Source organism: Pristis pectinata, chromosome 9 (assembly GCF_009764475.1).
Source record: "Pristis pectinata isolate sPriPec2 chromosome 9, sPriPec2.1.pri, whole genome shotgun sequence".
Lineage (NCBI taxonomy): Eukaryota > Metazoa > Chordata > Chondrichthyes > Rhinopristiformes > Pristidae > Pristis > Pristis pectinata.
This window is the reverse complement of record NC_067413.1, coordinates 100,039,446-100,057,448: the sequence shown is the minus strand read 5'-3', so window position 1 is coordinate 100,057,448 and position 18,003 is coordinate 100,039,446. Positions and strand designations below refer to the sequence as shown.

Here is an 18,003-nt window from a genome sequence, read left to right as displayed (position 1 = left end):
CACTAAATGATCTTGCCAACAATTTCTCATTTAGGATTTTCAAAATGACTCAGTATTGTACACAATACTTCTGTTATTACAGGCCATTGTTCTGCTTTTGGGCACAAAATTCTTTCAGTTTGTCGAACTTTGTGCCCCAGTCAGTGAGATAATCAGAATTCAAGTCTTCATCGGTGTTTGATGTGTCCACAGTGCTCAGGCTTCCTGCCAGTGACCCGTGCCCCTCAAAGCAGTAAATGTGCATGGTGTCCTCCGGAAGTGCTCTCAAGTCATTGTCTGCATCCCAAATAATCTGGGACACGTAGTTTCTGAAGTCTGGGACACCAGATTGAAGAGGCTCAGAAAAAATTACATTTGGGTGAGTTCTGAAGTTGACTTGCTTCTCTTCTTGAGAATCAGTGGAGCCCTTTACCAGAGGTGCAGATGAAGACTGAGACAGACTCAGGCGCAAAGGTTTCTTCAATTCACTGATGTCATAACCATTCTAAAAAAGATTAGAAGTTTCACTAACTGCATTGTGGTATTGGACCTGCCCAAATGCAGACACCCTGTGTTCAGCAAAGTCATAGTTACAGCCCCCCTCCCGCCCCCACCCTGGGCAGCTCATTGGCACGACAGGAGGTGCTGCTGCCTCACAGATCCAGCAGCTTGGACTTAATCCAGTCTGGTGCTGTCTGTGTGGAGCCTGCATGCTCTCTCCCTGTCAGCAGTTGGGTTCCCCACCCAGGGTCCCAGTTTCCACCCACAGCCCAAAGACGTACTGGCTGTTAGGTTAATTTGGCGACTATAAACTACCCTGGTAGAGGTGGGTGCTGGGAGAGTCAGGTGGGGTGTTACAGGGAAATAAGTGGGGGAATGAGACCAGTGGGCTTGCTCTGGGGCTGGTCTGGATTCAGTGGTCAGTCAATGGTCTATTGTCATCAATATGAACCTTGAAGATGCTGGAGCTGCCCCTCTGCAGGTGGACAAGGGGCAGGGACAGTGGCTCTTGATCCGCCCCCAACATCTCGGCCTTCTGGCCACTTCCATGAACACATCCTCCCTGCCTTCACCACCAAACCACCCAAAGAGCTTTCCGTTGGAGATCGGCAATGAACTCAGTCTGTTTCCCAGGCTGAACCCCTCCTACCTCCTCCCAGCATTTAACAGCAGTGGGTCTGTCATGCGACAGGCTGCCGAGGCATCTGGTGGTAATGGGGGAGGGTCCTATATTAGACCTTGAGCTCCCAACACCCCTGCTCCCTCGTGGCTAAAATCACCTGACAATGTCTTATAATTGAGACAAATTCAACCCAGGGTGTTATTCAAAATAGTGTCTTGACAGAAAGTGCATAAATACAGAAAAAGCTTCACTCATCATCCTGCAAAGAGCTGTACATCAGCCAGGCTTAGTACTTCAAAGCAAAATTAAGATGAGTATAGGTGTTTCCACAAGGTCATGTTTATAGATTAAATCAATATTTTCTAAATATTGAAGCAGGGTCTATTAGAATGGGGAAATGCAATATGATCCAGCTTCTTCATCAGGAAGAGAGAGGTCAAAACAGACAACGAATCTCCCTTTTTTCTATCAAACACCATAACATCAGAAGACCAACCTTATTCTACCCAGAGGAAATGTCCACATGTCCCTCATTAACCATTACTTTGGTCTTAGTGACGTTGCCAATCAAGCCAATGAATGAGTAGTTTGTGGGAGGTGGTCATCTGTAGGAAGGGTACAGTTTATTGGCCACCCATTATTGCTGTTGGGAAAGTGGTGGTGTCTTCAGCTGCAATCACTATGATGAATACACTCCCACAATGTGGCTTGGTTGACATTGCTAGGATGGTTCTCGGCCCACTTGCAATGAAGACACAATGATGCACCTTAACTCATGATGATGTCTGACTTGGAGGGATCCTGGAGGTGAGGGTGTCCCCAAGCATCCACTGTCCTTATTTTAGAATATGGCAATTGTGAGTTGCTGATGTACTCACTTTGCACTGAGGCCAGTTTTTAACAGGAACTGGATGAAATTGGCCACTTAACGTTTTAAAGATTTCTACAGAAGAATGCCACATTCTATAAGCTGGGCTGGACTATAATGCAAAACTGAAGGTAAAAGCACTCAACCCTCCCAAAAACCCGGTAGCCATTTTCATAGAGAGTTGTAAAGCAAAAGTTATGAAATGTCAAATAACTGTCACTTGTGCCCACAGTTCTAAAGCTCGCAATTGGAAGCTGAAGCAACATTGCATCAGAATACCTGGTCTTGTTCTCCACCTCCTTCTTCGTCGTAGTTGAGGATGTTTTCCCGAACATCCTCCCAGCTCTCGTGCTCAACAGGAATGTGGTAAACTCCTCCTTTCTGGAACTTCGCTTTTCCACACACTCCCCATATGCTGAAGCCAGTCGCCAGAACTGAAATATCAGAAGGTATAACAGGGCTCCAGTTATCAAGAACCTCAGAAAAATCAGCTCTGTTTTACTATTCAGAGAAAAGAAGACTGCAGTCCATTTACTCCAATCACTATTACTTACCTTCACAAACTACTCCTTCACAGTGATTGGGCGAGTAGTAATACAAAATCTAGTGTATAGTTAGGCTGTGCCAGTACAAATTCATTTGTCAACGGATAAAAGTGGATACATGTGCTGCAGAAGAAAGCAGGCAGAATACTAGAGCAGGGTCCTCTTCAGAATTCAACTCGCACTTGGTGACCTGAAAATGTTTGTATTGGAAGACCAGATAGAAAAAACACAAAAACCTGTACAAGTGTGATTAGCATAGTTCCAACTGTAGGAAACATTTATTCCTGGGGGGGGGGGGGGATGTGTAAGTTGGAAAAACAATGTTTGCAAGCAAGCCTGTGGGGTGTCAGGCCCAGCAGGCTCACGATGTTCACATCCATTCAGACTTGCCCTCTAGTTCCAGGCCCCCCCCCCCCCCCCCCCCCCCCCCCACCACCAAGGGGGACATTAGATGGCCACAACAACAGGGTTTGAAAGACCTTTTCTATTTCTGGCTGTTTGCTGGAAACATTTTTGAACATAGAACAGAACAGGCCCTTTGGCCCACAATGTTGTGCCGACATAGCTAATCCCTCCTACCTACAGAATACCCATATCCCTCCATCTTCCTCTCATTCATGTGCCCATCCAAGCCCCTCTTAAAAGCCCCCAATGAATTTGCCTCCACCACCCTATCAGGCAACGCATTCCAGGCATCCACCACTCTCTCAGTAAAAAAACATGCCCCTCACATCTCTTCTGAACCTACCCCCTCTCACCTTAAATGCATGCCCTCTGGTATTGATCGCTCAATAATGGGAAAAAGATATTGCTTGTCCACCCTATCTATGCCCCTCATAATTTTATACACTTCCAACAGATCACCCCTCAGCCTCTGCCGCTCCAGAGAAAAGAGGCCAAGTTTGTCCAGCATCTCCTGATAGCATATGCCCTCTAATCCAGGCAGCATCCTAGTAAACTTCCTCTGCACCCTCTCTAATGCCTCGACATCCTTCCTGTAGTGAGGTGACCAGAATTCTATGCAATACTCTAAATGTGGCCTAACCAAAGTTATATAGAAAATGCCTCATCCTGTACTCCTATCAATGGCTCCGGTCAGGATAGCCGGAGACCCTATTAGGTCGGTGCTATGGCTGAGGTTGGAGACTGGTGGGATGGAGGATCATCAATGCCCTCTGTTCCAGCAGGTAGTTGGGGAAGGGGGTTGGGAGGTGCAGTTGTTGGTTTGGATCAGGATCTACGTTTGAAGGGATGGATTAACACTGGCAAGTTCTAAAGGTGGGGGCAGGGGGTGGCAGGAATAGACTAGAGACGGTAGCTTGGAAGAATTGGGCTGGGGTGGGTGGTGGGAAATGTTGGGGACCAGCATCTTGTTGTTTTATCATCTAGATTCCAGCATCTGCAGTCCTTTGTTTCTCTCGACCAGCAGCTTCAGTGGGAGTGTTTCTGAGATTGGGAGCTGTCAAATTGGGCAGGTTGGGGCTTAGAGCTCAGGCAATCATGAGAGGGAGAGGTTCATAGTAAGATTCGAGGTGGTGGGCACTTTGGTGCCCTGCAGGGGGGAGATGGTGGCCAAGGGTGATGATAAGTAATTCACTTACCTGGCAGGCATCTCTGTTCTGGAACGACAATGTTTTCCCAGGACTACCTATCAATAGGCACTCTTGGGACAACATGGTTTAAGTTCCCCAGGATTGCTCCAAAAGAAATGCCACAGGAAGAACCCTGGGCAGCCCTGTCAGCACCAGCAGAGCAAGGACACCTCTTGCCCAGAAGTGCCTGCTGGAAATTCGGGCGTGAAAGGAAACAACTTGGAAATAGTTATTATTGAGTTTCCCTCCAGAAATAGTTGATTTTTAGTTGCATAACGCTGAAAGAATCAGCAATAAGCAAGTGAATTTGCAGCTCCAACATTTTCTTCACGACGGTGGCACAGCAGGTAGTGCTGCTATTCCACGGGTCAAGCAACCCGGGTTTGATCCTGAACCCCAGTGTTGTCAGTGTGGAGTTTACACATTCATCCTGTGTCTTCACAGATTTATTCTCAGGGGTTCCTCATGCCCACGTCCCAGAGATGGGCTGGTTGATTAATTAATTGGCTGCTATAAATTACTTTCAGTGCTGGTGGGTGGCAGGAAAATCATGGAGGACTTGGTGGGCATGTGAGAGAAAATAAGTTACAGGGAAATAAGTGGTGGAATAGGATTGATGGGATGGCTCTGAGAACTGGCATAAACCTGACAGGCCAAATGATCTCTTTATATGTTGTAAGGAAATATGAAAACTATGAACTTTACCAAACAAATTGGCAACAACGGAGCAGGAAATCATATGGCTCATGATTCATATATCTACTTACTTGTACTAAATACGTCTATTACAGGGAATTCAATGATAGGCTAGAGAGTTTCAACAACATAAATTAACTCAATTCTTAAATGTTTAATATGAAAGGAAGTAGCAGAAGAGCAAAGGTTTACTACATTGTTGGAAAGCAACATTTTCAGTGAAGACAGATCAGAGAGATAATTGCAGAGCAGGGAGAAACAGGCAAAAATTAAAGCAGTACCTATTAAGAAGATGAGGCAGATGCTGATAGCCAAGACAGAGCTGATGTTCAGGCCCATTGGGATTCCTAAAGTCACCATGCTGATCTCACACTGCTGTCCTTGGTAACCTTCTGCACAATCGCAGGCAAACAGGTGCGGTGTCTGGGTGACACAAGTGCCTCCGTTCCAACATGTCCATGCTCCACAAGGTGACATCACACAGTCCTCGAGCCCTGTTTCATTACTTATCACCGACACCTGTCCGGCTGGACATCTGTGTTAGAAATTAGAAAAATATGATAACCTGTCCAAATGGAATTAACAACATTTGTCCTTCCAATTTTCCCTCAAAACACCGAGATACATTTTTTATGTTAAATAAATTAAACAATTTTACCTCCAATATTTCCTTCACTCAGCTTCTTCTTTTCTGATTGTAAATACAAGATTAAAAACTGAGAAGCCGAGGACAAACAAAATCATACATCCTGGTGCACCAATGAGCAGCCAATCATAGCTTCATGTATTTTACTGCTTCAGGTGTTCGGCAGTGCATACAGATTCAAAGGCCAGAATTCATGGTTCCCTGAACACTTCATATTGAGGTCCTTTGGAAATAGTTATGCTGCCGACTCTTTAGGAGTATACAGGAGTAGATGATACATCTTTAGATGCTACTCTGATCAGCACTCTTTAAAAATGCCACTTTTCATTTTTTTTTGGAAACTGTGATTTATTAATTTTAAAAATAGAGTTATTGAGAAACAGCTGCTTGACTGTTAATGTGGGAGCACGTGCTGTGTGATCAAATATACCACGCTCGCATTGGTGGGACTGGAGTGGCAGGCCACTAATGAAACACTCAGGATGAATCCAATCACAGTTGGCAACACCAGTAGCTGGTGATTTCACTGCATATCATGTTTAAAATGCATTATAGGTGTTAAAGGAATCAAGGGACATGGGGTTGGTGCAAAGCCACTTGTTGAATAGCAGGCAAAAAGTGGTGAATGCCCAGCTCCACTTCAATGTCTTATGTTCCGTGCACCATGTTCTACTGTTACATAGAAGGAGTAGTATTTATAAAGTGTTAATGAACCCATACCTGCACTCATGTTTTCTCCACAGATCTACACAATAAAAGGGTAAATAACAGGGTGTGCTGCTACAGGCATCTGAGTGACAGCCACTTGTTACACCCCTCCGATGCAGGGTTGCAGTCAATATTGTATTCTTTCCATCCATCGGTAAGAGATGACCATTTAATCGAACATCGCGCATGCAGCCTAAATTCAAGCAAAGAAAAATACAATTTAACTCCCATCCTTTTTTTCTAACTCTGTACTTTTACACAAAATTAATATTTTCTATCATAAAAAGTTTCATAGGAAATTTATACAAAAATTTCATGCATTTGGCAATGTATATTTTAGTTTTAAAAAAATACACACGAACCATGCTCTGATCTCTTGTACCTTAGGCAGAAAGGATGTTCAGTGGAGGGGACATTACAAGTAGCTTTGATAAGTCACATTGCTGGAGACTGTCTCTCAGCATGAACTCTTCAATTCAGGAGTGTGCTGGTGGGAAGATCTGGACTGTGGATAGTTGCTCTTCACTGCAGCCTGATTACTGGCACGGAATACATCGGCAGTAAAGAAGTACTTGAAGGTAATTTGCGTTAAAACTTTACATCCTCTGTTTAATTGTCCTTTTGCTCCAATTCGCAACTTATTTTACCTTCACTCTTCTGAGAGTCTCTTCTTTCTTGGGCTCGGCTTAAGTGCTGAGTTTTAGCTTAAGTACAGAACTACGGATAATGATGTTGTAGCTATTACAATGAGAACCAGTTAAACATAAAAATAAAATACATGTGTACAAAGAGAGTTGGCAGTAAACCCAAAATTATTGCTGGGAAGCATAAATGTGGTCTGAAATGGAAAATATGAAAATGAATAAAAGAATCAAAATAAAAAGAGTATTAGAAGAACTGAATTTCATGTCTATGACATCTAATGCCATTTGTGGTCTGTATCCTAGGAACATGACATTTGTTGCCATATATTTTGCGATAAGTTTCCATGTTGGGTAGTGGTGGTGGGGTGGGGTGGGGTGGGAGGGGGGGAGGTAAGCATTGTCAGTCTTGGAAATAAACCCATATTTCCTCTGTTTGCATCAAGAGGCCGAATGTTTACTCCCTGGGCTTTGTGTTGAGAGGCCACATTTGAAAATAAACAGCCACACAGTGTAAGTGTAAAGAATCTCTTGGTTGGTTAAATCAGAGCCAATACAAAGATAAAAAGATACACAGATAGAAAAGGTTTAGAGGGATGTGGGCCAAATGCAGGCAGAGGGGACTAGCTTGGATAGATATCTTGGTCAGCATGAATGAGTAGGGCTGAAGGCTCTGTTTCCGTGCTCTATAACTCTATGACTCTATGATAAGACTTTCTTACCCTCCCTCAACAAACTGCTTCATTCCCAAGTTCCTGCAGCAGAATTGTTTCCACTTCTTACACCAATCATTGGAGTGAATTTACAATTTAAATGTAATTGGTATGAAGATTCATTGTTTCTTCGTGTGCTTCCTAGGAACTGAACATATAAACTTGCTTTGCAACCATCAGACAAAATGGTTTTCATCAGATCTCATCAACCTGGGAGGTATTGATACTTAAATTACAAATCTGCCTTTAATTGGAGTAAATAGGTCAGTGCTGGTATCAAACAAACTTCCCTGGTTGCACAACAGAACTTTTTTCAAACACAAATAAAGGGAAATATACCCACTGACATTTAAACAACTTTGCCAATATTAATTGAGTTTTCAAAAATCAGTAACATTAGATCTACTCCATTTAATTTTTGTCTTTCAGAGTAAGCTCACAAGTGGAGATTACTGTAGCTGTAACTATTGTCTTATCCAATAACGGTTTATAAACAAAATCTAATATTGTGATCCAGCATCATACCACACCTTGAAAATTATTTGGCGAAAGCTCATGAAGGCTCTTTCCCAAAACCAGACTTGAGGCATCTGTTAGGATTTCTCTGTGGGTGCCAAGAGAAGATGTCACCTCAAGGGCTCCTCCTCCATTGTTGAGGCGCAGCGTGAATTCATTGTCATGTCGGTCCATATTTGCCAGAATCCACTGGCCACTGTCCACACGCAGTGTTTGCAGTTTCAGTGCATGCTCCTGATCACCAAGGTTGACACGGATTCCAAAATATCCACTGTCAATCTAATTCATAATTCAAGAAAATTAAAATAGGAAACAAAAAATGGATTAAAAACTTTTAAAAGTGATCAAAAATCATTTTAGAAAACAATAAATTCAAACTCAGAGGGGAAGGAAAACTTAGGGAGATTTTTTTTGACCATGTATGTCCCATATGTTAATTTTAGAATGTTCCATTTATTCACTGGTACATAACTGAGTTTATGCAACCTGTCTTGATGATTAAGTCTTTTAATTCCTTCAAGGGCAATTTTCAAGATTTGTTTGTCCAAAACTGAACATACCACCCAGATGGGGGTGCTGTCTGACCAATGCTCTATAAATGAAGTACTTTATTCATCCTTTTGTATTCCAGCCTCCCTGAGATTAAGGCTAACACTCTTTATCGTTTCTGACTAGATTGTGTAGGTTATGTAACTGTATACTAATTTTAATTTGGGGGTTTCTTGACGCTCAGTTCTCTCTGCTTATCCTGAGTTCACATTTTCTCACCATTAAAAACTATGCATATTTGCTTTCTCAGATTTGAAGTGAGGGACTTTATCCTTCTCTTCATTAACTTTTATTTTTCTTTTGTGGTCTTCATATCTAGTAGCACCACAATGCTCCACCACTTTCCCTGAGCAAATGCATTACCTTACTCCAATATCCCAGCAATCTCACAGGAAGATTTTAATTGCATTATAATCTCTGATAAACTGGTCATTCACAAGAGATAAGAAGAGATAAGAAATCTTTATTAGTCACATGTACATCGAAACACACAGTGAAATACATCATTTTGCGTAGAATGGTCTGGGGGCAGCCCACAAGTGTCACCACGCTTCCGGCGCCAACATAGCATGCCCACAACTTCCTAACCCGTACGTCTTTGGAATGTGGGAGGAAAAGGAAGCACCCGGAGGAAACCCACGCAGACACGGGGAGAACATACAAACTCCTTACAGACAGTGGCCAGATTTGAACCTGGGTCGCTGTTGCTGTAAAGCGTTATGCTAACCGCTACACATTGTTGACCTTTGCACTTATTCATGCATTTAGCACTGAGCAGATTTTTGGGTGTTACCTCCAGTATAATGTATTCACTTGTGTCCTTGGATGTCAGGCTGAATAGAGAACAGTTGGGGTTGCGGGTGCGGAACATCAGCTGCACTTGGGTTCTACGAGCACTGAGAGCCCCCTTCTGCTGGTACTGAATGAGACTGTCCTCCTCAAAAGACCACTCAGGTAGAACTATGGATAAAACAAAAGGTGGCAATCCACTAAACATTCAGCAGGCCAAACACAAGGCAAAAAATAAATCTAGTGAAGCAGCCGGCATAATCAAAGACCCCACCCACCCGGGTCATTCTCTCCTCTCCCATCAGGCAGAAGATATAGGAGCCTGAGGGCACGTACCACAAGGCTCAAGGACAGCTTCTATCCCACAGTGATAAGACTATTGAACGGTTCCCTTATACGATGAGATGGACTCTTGACCTCACAATCTACCTCGTCTGACCTTGCACCTTATTGTCTATCTGCAATGCACTTCCCTGTAGCTATGACACTTTATTCTGCATTCTGTTATTGTTTTACCCTGTACTACCTCAGTGCAGTGTAATGAATTGACCTGTACGATCCGTATGCAAGACAAGTTTTTCATTGTACCTCTGTACAAGTGACAATAATAAACCAATACCAATAAAAAAAGCACTTTTTTAGTATTTATATATTTATTATTGTGAAACAGAAGTTCCCCTGATAGCTTCAAAGTGTTACGAACCAGCAACAAAAGAAACACACTGAGTCATGATTCAGTATTAAAAACTACTTTATTAATCACTACTCATGATAATAAGAAAAATAAAAGTAAAACTGTTATAATGTTAGAAATAAAAATGTTAAACCTTGAACATTAACCCCAAAACCAAACTCGTCGTGTGCGTGTGGCAAAGTCCCAAACTCCAAGTCCAGGAATGGTTCTTAAAGTTCAGTTCAGCAAGCCGTAAGGTGAAACATGAGCAAAGGCTTCTTCAACAACCACCGTTGTCTGAAGATAAAACGTAGATGTAGAGAACATAGAGAGTAATTATGAAATCCAAATGTTCCACGATGGAACCCAAACGACACCTCAGTGTTTACTCGGTAGTGACTTCCTCACCCCGAAAAGCATCCGAACCGTGGCCGTCCACACACAAAAACCTGTTTCCTTCTACAGGTTAATGACAAAGTGAACTCCACCGGATTACTCCAAATAATCCATACGTGGATTGTAGTGACAGACAGTTATTGTTTCTCATCCATCGATAGAGAAACTAGCAGGATGGTGTCTCTCTCTCTTTTCTCTCTCTCTTCTCTGACTGACTTCTTCAACAACGTCATTATGTCCTTTATCTTCTGTTGATGTAAGCACGCCCCACACACACACACACACACACACACACACACACACACACACACACACACACACACACACACACACACACACACACACACACCACTATGCCCTATCTTAAAGGGACATTCACCAATAGTAACCTAGTCCGTAACAAAAGGGAATAAGGATCATTTCACGCAGCATTCGGTCATGTTGGGTATGTCACAGCTGAGTTGATTTCTGGCCTGTGCAACATTAACTAATCTCAGTATGAGCAACAGGAGAATCAAGATAATTGATCTCATTTGGGCCTGCCAAAGCCAAACCAGCTGGTAGATGGATATCTGGACATCCGGAGAGGTGTTCAATGTGAAACCCTCCATTGGCTAAGAATGAGATGACTCTCACAGTCTGGACTCACAGCGGAAGAATGGCCACTTGAGTGAGATAAGAGAGATATCGGTGCCCTGACCAATGCCACCAGGAGAAGTGGGGAGGGTAATGTTTGAGAAAAGTAAGCATATCTTTTTGTTCCCTCTTTCATCTCTTTTTATCCCCACCTTCCTTCAGTCACTTCAGATCATAACCAGCTGCCTGTAGCTCTCCCAACATTTGCCTCATTGAAATTCTGCACAGCTTATGCAGGTCTGAAGTTTAGCCATCTCCTTCTCCCTCCATGGGGAAAGGCATGGAGAGAGAAGGGTGTGACTTGCATGATGCTAAGCCATCTCCAGCCTGGTGTTGTCAATAGAAACAGATACAGATTGAAGATGTAAGGAAATTCTTGGTATCAACTCACATACAGTCACTTGGGCATCATGTAGAACTGCCAGTTAGCAAAACTACATTGATTTTTAATCTTGTAAATATGTTGGGGCCACATTTCCTCACTAGTTGTTCCACTTGATTGGTCAGTACCAGAAAGTTGGAAGGGAAACCATTCTACAAGCTCTCTGACACGAAAGAGGCTGCAGTGGGTTGTAGACCCAGCAGCTCCATCACGGGCACAACCCTCCCCACCATTGAGGACATCTTCCAGAGGCGGTGCCTGGAGTAGGTGGCATCCATCTTTAAGGACCCTCACCATCCGGGACATGCCCTCTTCTCGTTACTACCATCAGGGAGGAGGTACAGGAGCCTGAAGACCCACACTCAACGATTCAGGAACAGCTTCTTCCCCTCCGCCATCAGATTTCTGAACGTTCTATGAACACTACCCCATTATTCCTCTTTTGCCCTATTTATTTATTTTTGTAACATAGTAATTTTTTATGTCTTTATGTCTTGCACTGTACTGCTGCCGGAAAACAACAAATTTCACAACATATGTCAGTGATAATACACCTGATTCTGATTCTTTCAGGATATTTCCACTGCAAAGATACCAGGAATTAAATGAACACAGCTAAATACTCAGCAGGTTTTCTACCATTTGCCCCCTTGGTAACACTGGTTACCAAAAGCACCGTGGCCTAGAAATCCTGACAACCGTCACTGATGTTTTTTCCGTGTTATGTACCTGAGCGTCAATGTTTTCCTCAGTGGAACACTATTGTGACCTTTTCTGAATTGTGCCATTCCAGACGTTCAAATGAAGCACTGCAAGTGTAATGAAGCTCTATGGCTAATGGAAGGGGCTGTGGTGCTCTGCAGTAGTCGTGTTGACTAAAACACAGCAGTGTGTCGCAGCCATCCAGCAACCTTTCATTATCTGCTCACACTAGGTACCCAGATCCTTCACTCGTGGCACAATGGTACATTGAACCCTGAGACTGAGAGCAAAGCCGCATTGGCTACGATCATTAGTGGGCTGGACAGGGACTGGTGGAATGGATAGAGCAATACGGCACAGATACAGGCCCTTCGGCCCAACCAGTCCATGCCGACCATGGTCCCCACCCAGCTATTCCCAATTTCCTGTGTTCGGCCCACATCCCTCCAAGCCCTACCCCTCCATGTACCTACCCAAGTGCTTCTTCAATGATACTGTTGTACCTGCCTCACCCACTTTCTCTGGAAAATTCGGTAGTTGTTCCTCCTTGGTGGTAATCAGATTGGACAGTCATGGAGAAGGGTCAGTGATCACTACAGGGGGTTTTATCACTTCTCAAAGGGGAAATGGACATGATATGGGGATGTAAAATCAAAGGGGCAGATGCCTGATTATTTGGCAGGAGGCAGGTTAGCTCGGAAGGCTGGGAGGAAACGTTCCTGTTCTGCCTGGCTGGCGGGCAGCACGGGAAAGGTCATCACAGCTTGTATGCAGCAGCCCTCCCTTCCCCTCCCTATAGAGAAAGGAGACGAGGAGATGAGCAGAGGGACAAGGTGTGTATCTCTGCAAACATTCTGCACACAGGGTGTTCTGAATTTGGGCTCAGTTATTACAGTAAGGGCAAAGGAAAAGCCTGATAACTCCTGACTTCCATGCAAAAATGGGGAAGGGTAGAAACTGAGGACCATGAATTATTTTGAAGTACATAAAATAAGATATAAGATCTCTTTATTAGTCATGTGTACATTGAAACACACAGTGAAATGCATCTTTTGCGTAGAGTGTTCTGGGGGCAGCCTGCAAGTGTTGCCATGCTTCTGTGCCAACTAGCATGCCCACAACTTCCTAACCCGTACGTCTTTGGAATGTGGGAGGAAACTGGAACACCCGGAGGGAAACCCCACTCAGACACGGGGAGAACGTACAAACTCCTTACAGACAGTGGCGGGAATTGAAACCCGGGTCGCTGGCCATGTAAAGTGTTATGCTAACCGCTACACTACCGTGCCTGCCCCCAGATACATCCCAGATACAGTCAATGTAGAGACTTTGGGAACAGGCCATGCAGGGGACTGTATTGCAAATGGTACAGTAAGATTTAATAAGTAGCAAGAAGTGGGGCTTGTGAAAGGTAAGGTATCAGGGCATGAACAACACCCTCCCCCCCACCAACAACACCATGTCCACCAATCACCATTAAGCATGCAAGTTTATACTTGTACGGTATATGTATAACTTGCATGAGTTTAATTTCCCCCACCAAAGTGGTCAAATGTAAGTTCCTTCTCCTGTCCCTGAGAAATGGAACACACAATTCACTTTCTGAGTGGTTGTTACCTTTTTCACACTTGTATCCAGTGTAACCCGGTCTGCAGTCACAGCTGAAAGATCCCCATTCTCCTAAACATTTCCCATGAGTGCCACAGGAATAGGTCCCAGCACTGTGGCAGACTCCATCAGTCACCTCACAGCCCGCTGCACTGTTCAGGAACTCTGCAGGGTTGCCCAGGTCATACATCTGGCACCAGACAGAAATCACCAGTGAAATATCTCCCCATGAACTTTGAACATTATCAAGTTAAAAACACAGTTACACCTTTGGCTGTAAATGACATCAACTAATGTTAAGTAACTGTAATTGACAAAGTATGAGTGGATAATGATTTGTTGAATATTTGAATTGTGGATTGTAGAGTTTCCAAAACAGCAGCAACAATGGTTTTACTTTCATCCTTTTAACACATTTTTTCCCTTGAGCTTCTATCAATCTCTTCATCAAGCCCAAGGGGAGGACACTAAAATGCTATCCTAAATGTTCTCATTCTTGCACTTGAAGAGCAAGAATGAGAACAATACCTTCTACTTAGAAAAGAAAATACAGTAAAAACTTCATTAATCCAGCAGATTCAGGACTTTGGTACAGCTAAACTGGCAGGGTTTCCAACCTATTGTATGTTAGACCCATTAATACCCCGATACATTTTAAATTCATTTTATTTCATGTAATACATTTTCCAGTGAACCCGAGAAAAGGCACTGCGGGAAACAAGGCCCCAACAAGTTTCAAGGGAGCATGGGAAATGGAACCAGGTCAGTTCAAAGGGAGCGCTGGAACAGAACCAGGGACTTTAAGGAAAGTGTGGGAACTGTGGACCAGTGGGTTTACAGGACCACAGGAAACAGAATCTGGTGAGTTTACCGGGAGTGGAGGAACTGGGCACTGTGTGTGAAATTGAGCAGGAAACCAGGGCCTCAGTATGTCAGGAAGAGCACAGGAATCAGTAACCGAGGAGCCAGATGCCAAACCATCGGCTTTTCCAAATAGTCTGACGGCAGATTATTGGAGTTTTACTGTATTTCAAGTTCAACAACCACTATTTGAAACGTGGTCAGCCAAAGAATGTTCTTCCTACATGCTGTTGCCTTTCCAAAGCCTGACACTGTTGCTCATACAGTTACAAAGTTCAGAAGTAGTTACCTCCTTTGTTATCCCATCTGATGTGAAGGAGGACAAAGAACTGGTTGGCTAAATTTGCATTAGAGCAATTTTGAAAACAAGGGATTAGCTGGCAGTGATTTAGTGCTTTTATCACAAGATTAATATCATAAATTTTATGCGGATGAAGCAAAGAACTGCTATGTTTATTGGCTGATTTGAAATTGAACACAGATGATGTTTGGGCAGGCAGTCAATAATCCAATGTTTGTTCTGTAATGCACCACTGTTTGAAAACAGCTAGCCACAATCCTGTAACAAATCACCATTCTGACCCAGAAAGGTGCTGGGGTCACTGTTGTGGGAACAGGAAAGAGTTCAAGGGGAGTATTGGAAAAACAAGCAAAATGGAATGATCGATGGCAAAGTGATATTTGGGGCATTTTCCCCAAAAGATTTGTGTTTTATGGGAAAGTTGTCAACGTGTCAACTGTAAATTAATAGTTAAGAAATATGTTCATATGATAAATGTACATAAATTTAAAAGTAATCCTTAAAAGGAAAAAAACAAGTATAAATACTAATTTTCTAAATATTAAAATAAAGCACAAACATTGTAGACAGCAGCAAATAATTGCATTGTCTGAATAAAGATCATAACCTGAAACATTAACTCAGTTTCTCTCTCCACAGGTGCTGCCTGACCTGCTGAGTGTTTCCCACTTTCTGCTTACCTTACTATCAACAATTAGGTTCCTTACACAGCCCGTGAATCCTGTGAAGTGTAGTTGGTCATTGAAATGTGGGAGTGACTTCTTGATTCCGCCCAGCTGAAGTGGTTGGTGAACATTTAGAAACCTAAAACAGATGAAAGAGCAGCTCAAAATACTACTCAACAAGACAGTATCAAAATTGAGAAGAATTGCAGAAAACACAAAGATCTGTGATGTTGTAAATAGGCAGGATGATTGTCTTTAGGCTACTAAGGAACAGAAAGAATTTTATCCTGACAAGTGCAAAGTGATGCATTCTGGAATGTCAAGTAAGTGTAGGAGATACGCAGTAATTGGTCAGATTCCAGAGAGTGTAAATGAAAAGAGGGACCTTAGGGCACAAGTCCATAGATCCCTGAAACTGGCAGCACAGGTGGATAAGGTGGTGAAGCAGTCCAGATGAAGGGTCTTGACCTGAGACATCGACTGCTTATTTCCCCCCACAGATGCTGCCCGACCCGCTGAGTTCCTCCGGCAGCTTGACTTCTCTCCAGCTTCCAGCACTTGCCATCTCTTGTGTCTCCATTTTACCAGCATGTTGCCTGGAGCATTTTATTTGTAAGGAGGGATTGGACAGGCTGGCTTTGTTTTCCTTGGAGCGGACGAGGCTGAGGGGTGACCGATGCAGGAATACAAAATTACAATGGAGAAAGGTAGTAAGATAGAAAGATAGTAAGAGTACATAGTAAGAACTTTTTTCTCCTGGCGATTGTGTCTAAAACAAGAGGGCATAGGTATAAGGTGAGAGGTAGGAGGTTTAGAAATGATTATTTCCCACAGGGAATGGCTGGAATCTGGAACGTGCTGCCTGATGAGGTGGTGGAGGCAGAAACACTCACACTACAGACCAACCGCAGGTAAATGGGACAAGTATGGGTAAGTACAACGGTCAGAAAGGACATGTTGGGCTGCAGGGCCTGTTTCTGTGCTGTATGATTCCAGCAGTCTGCGACACCAATAAATGAACCTGATCCAGCCCACACAGGCTTGCTTTCAAAATCAGTTAAAAAAAAACACTTTTGGATTAACCTTGACCTGCTTGTTGGTTTAAACAATTTTCTTGTTTAAATCGTTGCCTTGAACATTTTCCTTTATGGTAGGGCCACAGTGCTGTCTGCTAGTCAGAATATAACATCTTAACCAGTTGAAGTTGGATCATGCCATAAAGATAATGGGCACATAAGTCTGTGTTGGTGTTTGTACGGCCATGGTACCAGATGTTCAGAATTCATAGTCAGAGTAATATGCACTAGCAAAGCAAGAATGCAGCTCCTTTGTAACACAGCTGATTGAGGAGGGGGTGGTGGTGTTGAAGTTGGTGGTGGGGGAGGAAGGAGGGAGGGAAATAGAACGAAAGTCATTGTTGCAGAGTTTAAAGGCAAAAGTCGTTATAATGATGGCAACATTCTTGAGGGCGTGTTACGTTTTCTCTGCCAGGCGCCATCTCTGTCGGCCTTAACTCTGGTGAATCCAAACTTCAATGGCTCCCCAGATGGCATTGCCAACATCCCTGGCAGCAACTGAGGGAGACGTCCACAGAATAAATGTTGTCAACAGCACTGATGTTGACAACAATGAATAGAGCCATTGAATATAACTGGTTGGGAATGGAGAACATTGTGCAGCTGGCACCGCTCATTCACAGCTCCCTTAGCAAAACAAGGCCATTGAAGACAAAGTTGTGCATGGTAACATTATCAGAAAATAATCTTCTTCTTCTTCTTCTTCTCAGGCACCCCTTTGGGACTGAGGATGACTTACTTTAACTCTGGTTTAGTGGGTTCTGAGGTCAGTGAGGCCAATGTGGGAACTGCAGATGGGGAAGGAAGAGCCTGACAGGGCAGGTAGGGGGACAGTTTTTGTGGCGCACTCATGGCTTCTATGTGCTCCAGATCCAGGGATTCAAGGTTCTCAATACCACCCAAATGTTCCATCTCCACATCAGGGCCAGCTGTTCCCTACTAATAATGTTACACTTCCTCTGATGCTGCCTGATTCTTCTTTGGTCCCTTCAGTTTTCCACATTTTATATTTTTCTCCATTAGGATATCTTTCCAAGTCATTGGCCAAGCCTCAACTGGAATATTGTGTCCAGTTCAGGAAGAACATCAAGGCATTGGAAAGAGTCCGGAGACAACATCAAGAGCTTCCTGAGATAAAGAACTTCTATTCTGTTGAGTGGGTAGACATGTGGGTTTCTTCTCCCTAGAGCTTGAATAGACCTCTTTTTTCCTAACGAGAGCCTTGGCTTTTGCAGAAAGGTAAAGACTCTACAGTAAGTGCTTTAGATGTGGACATCAAAGCTTCTTCACCAACTACAAGATTCAGTCAGAAGTGTTATGAAATCTTCATTTGTTTGG

At 43.4% G+C, this 18,003-nt stretch overlaps 1 protein-coding gene across 1 annotated transcript in view; it reads right to left on the bottom strand.

The window, feature by feature from the left end:
* Positions 1–76: 76 nt before the first annotated feature.
* Positions 77–18,003, bottom strand: part of si:dkey-22o22.2 (neural-cadherin) — a 209,558-nt gene continuing 191,631 nt past the window's right edge. The window contains exons 26-33 of the mRNA XM_052022628.1: positions 15,605–15,728; positions 13,772–13,952; positions 9,370–9,536; positions 8,042–8,306; positions 6,170–6,350; positions 5,085–5,338; positions 2,250–2,404; positions 77–484 (exon numbers count right to left, since the gene is read on the bottom strand). Of these exons, the coding sequence (XP_051878588.1) occupies positions 77–484; positions 2,250–2,404; positions 5,085–5,338; positions 6,170–6,350; positions 8,042–8,306; positions 9,370–9,536; positions 13,772–13,952; positions 15,605–15,728 (1,735 nt within the window). The remainder of the gene's footprint in view (positions 485–2,249; positions 2,405–5,084; positions 5,339–6,169; positions 6,351–8,041; positions 8,307–9,369; positions 9,537–13,771; positions 13,953–15,604; positions 15,729–18,003) is intronic.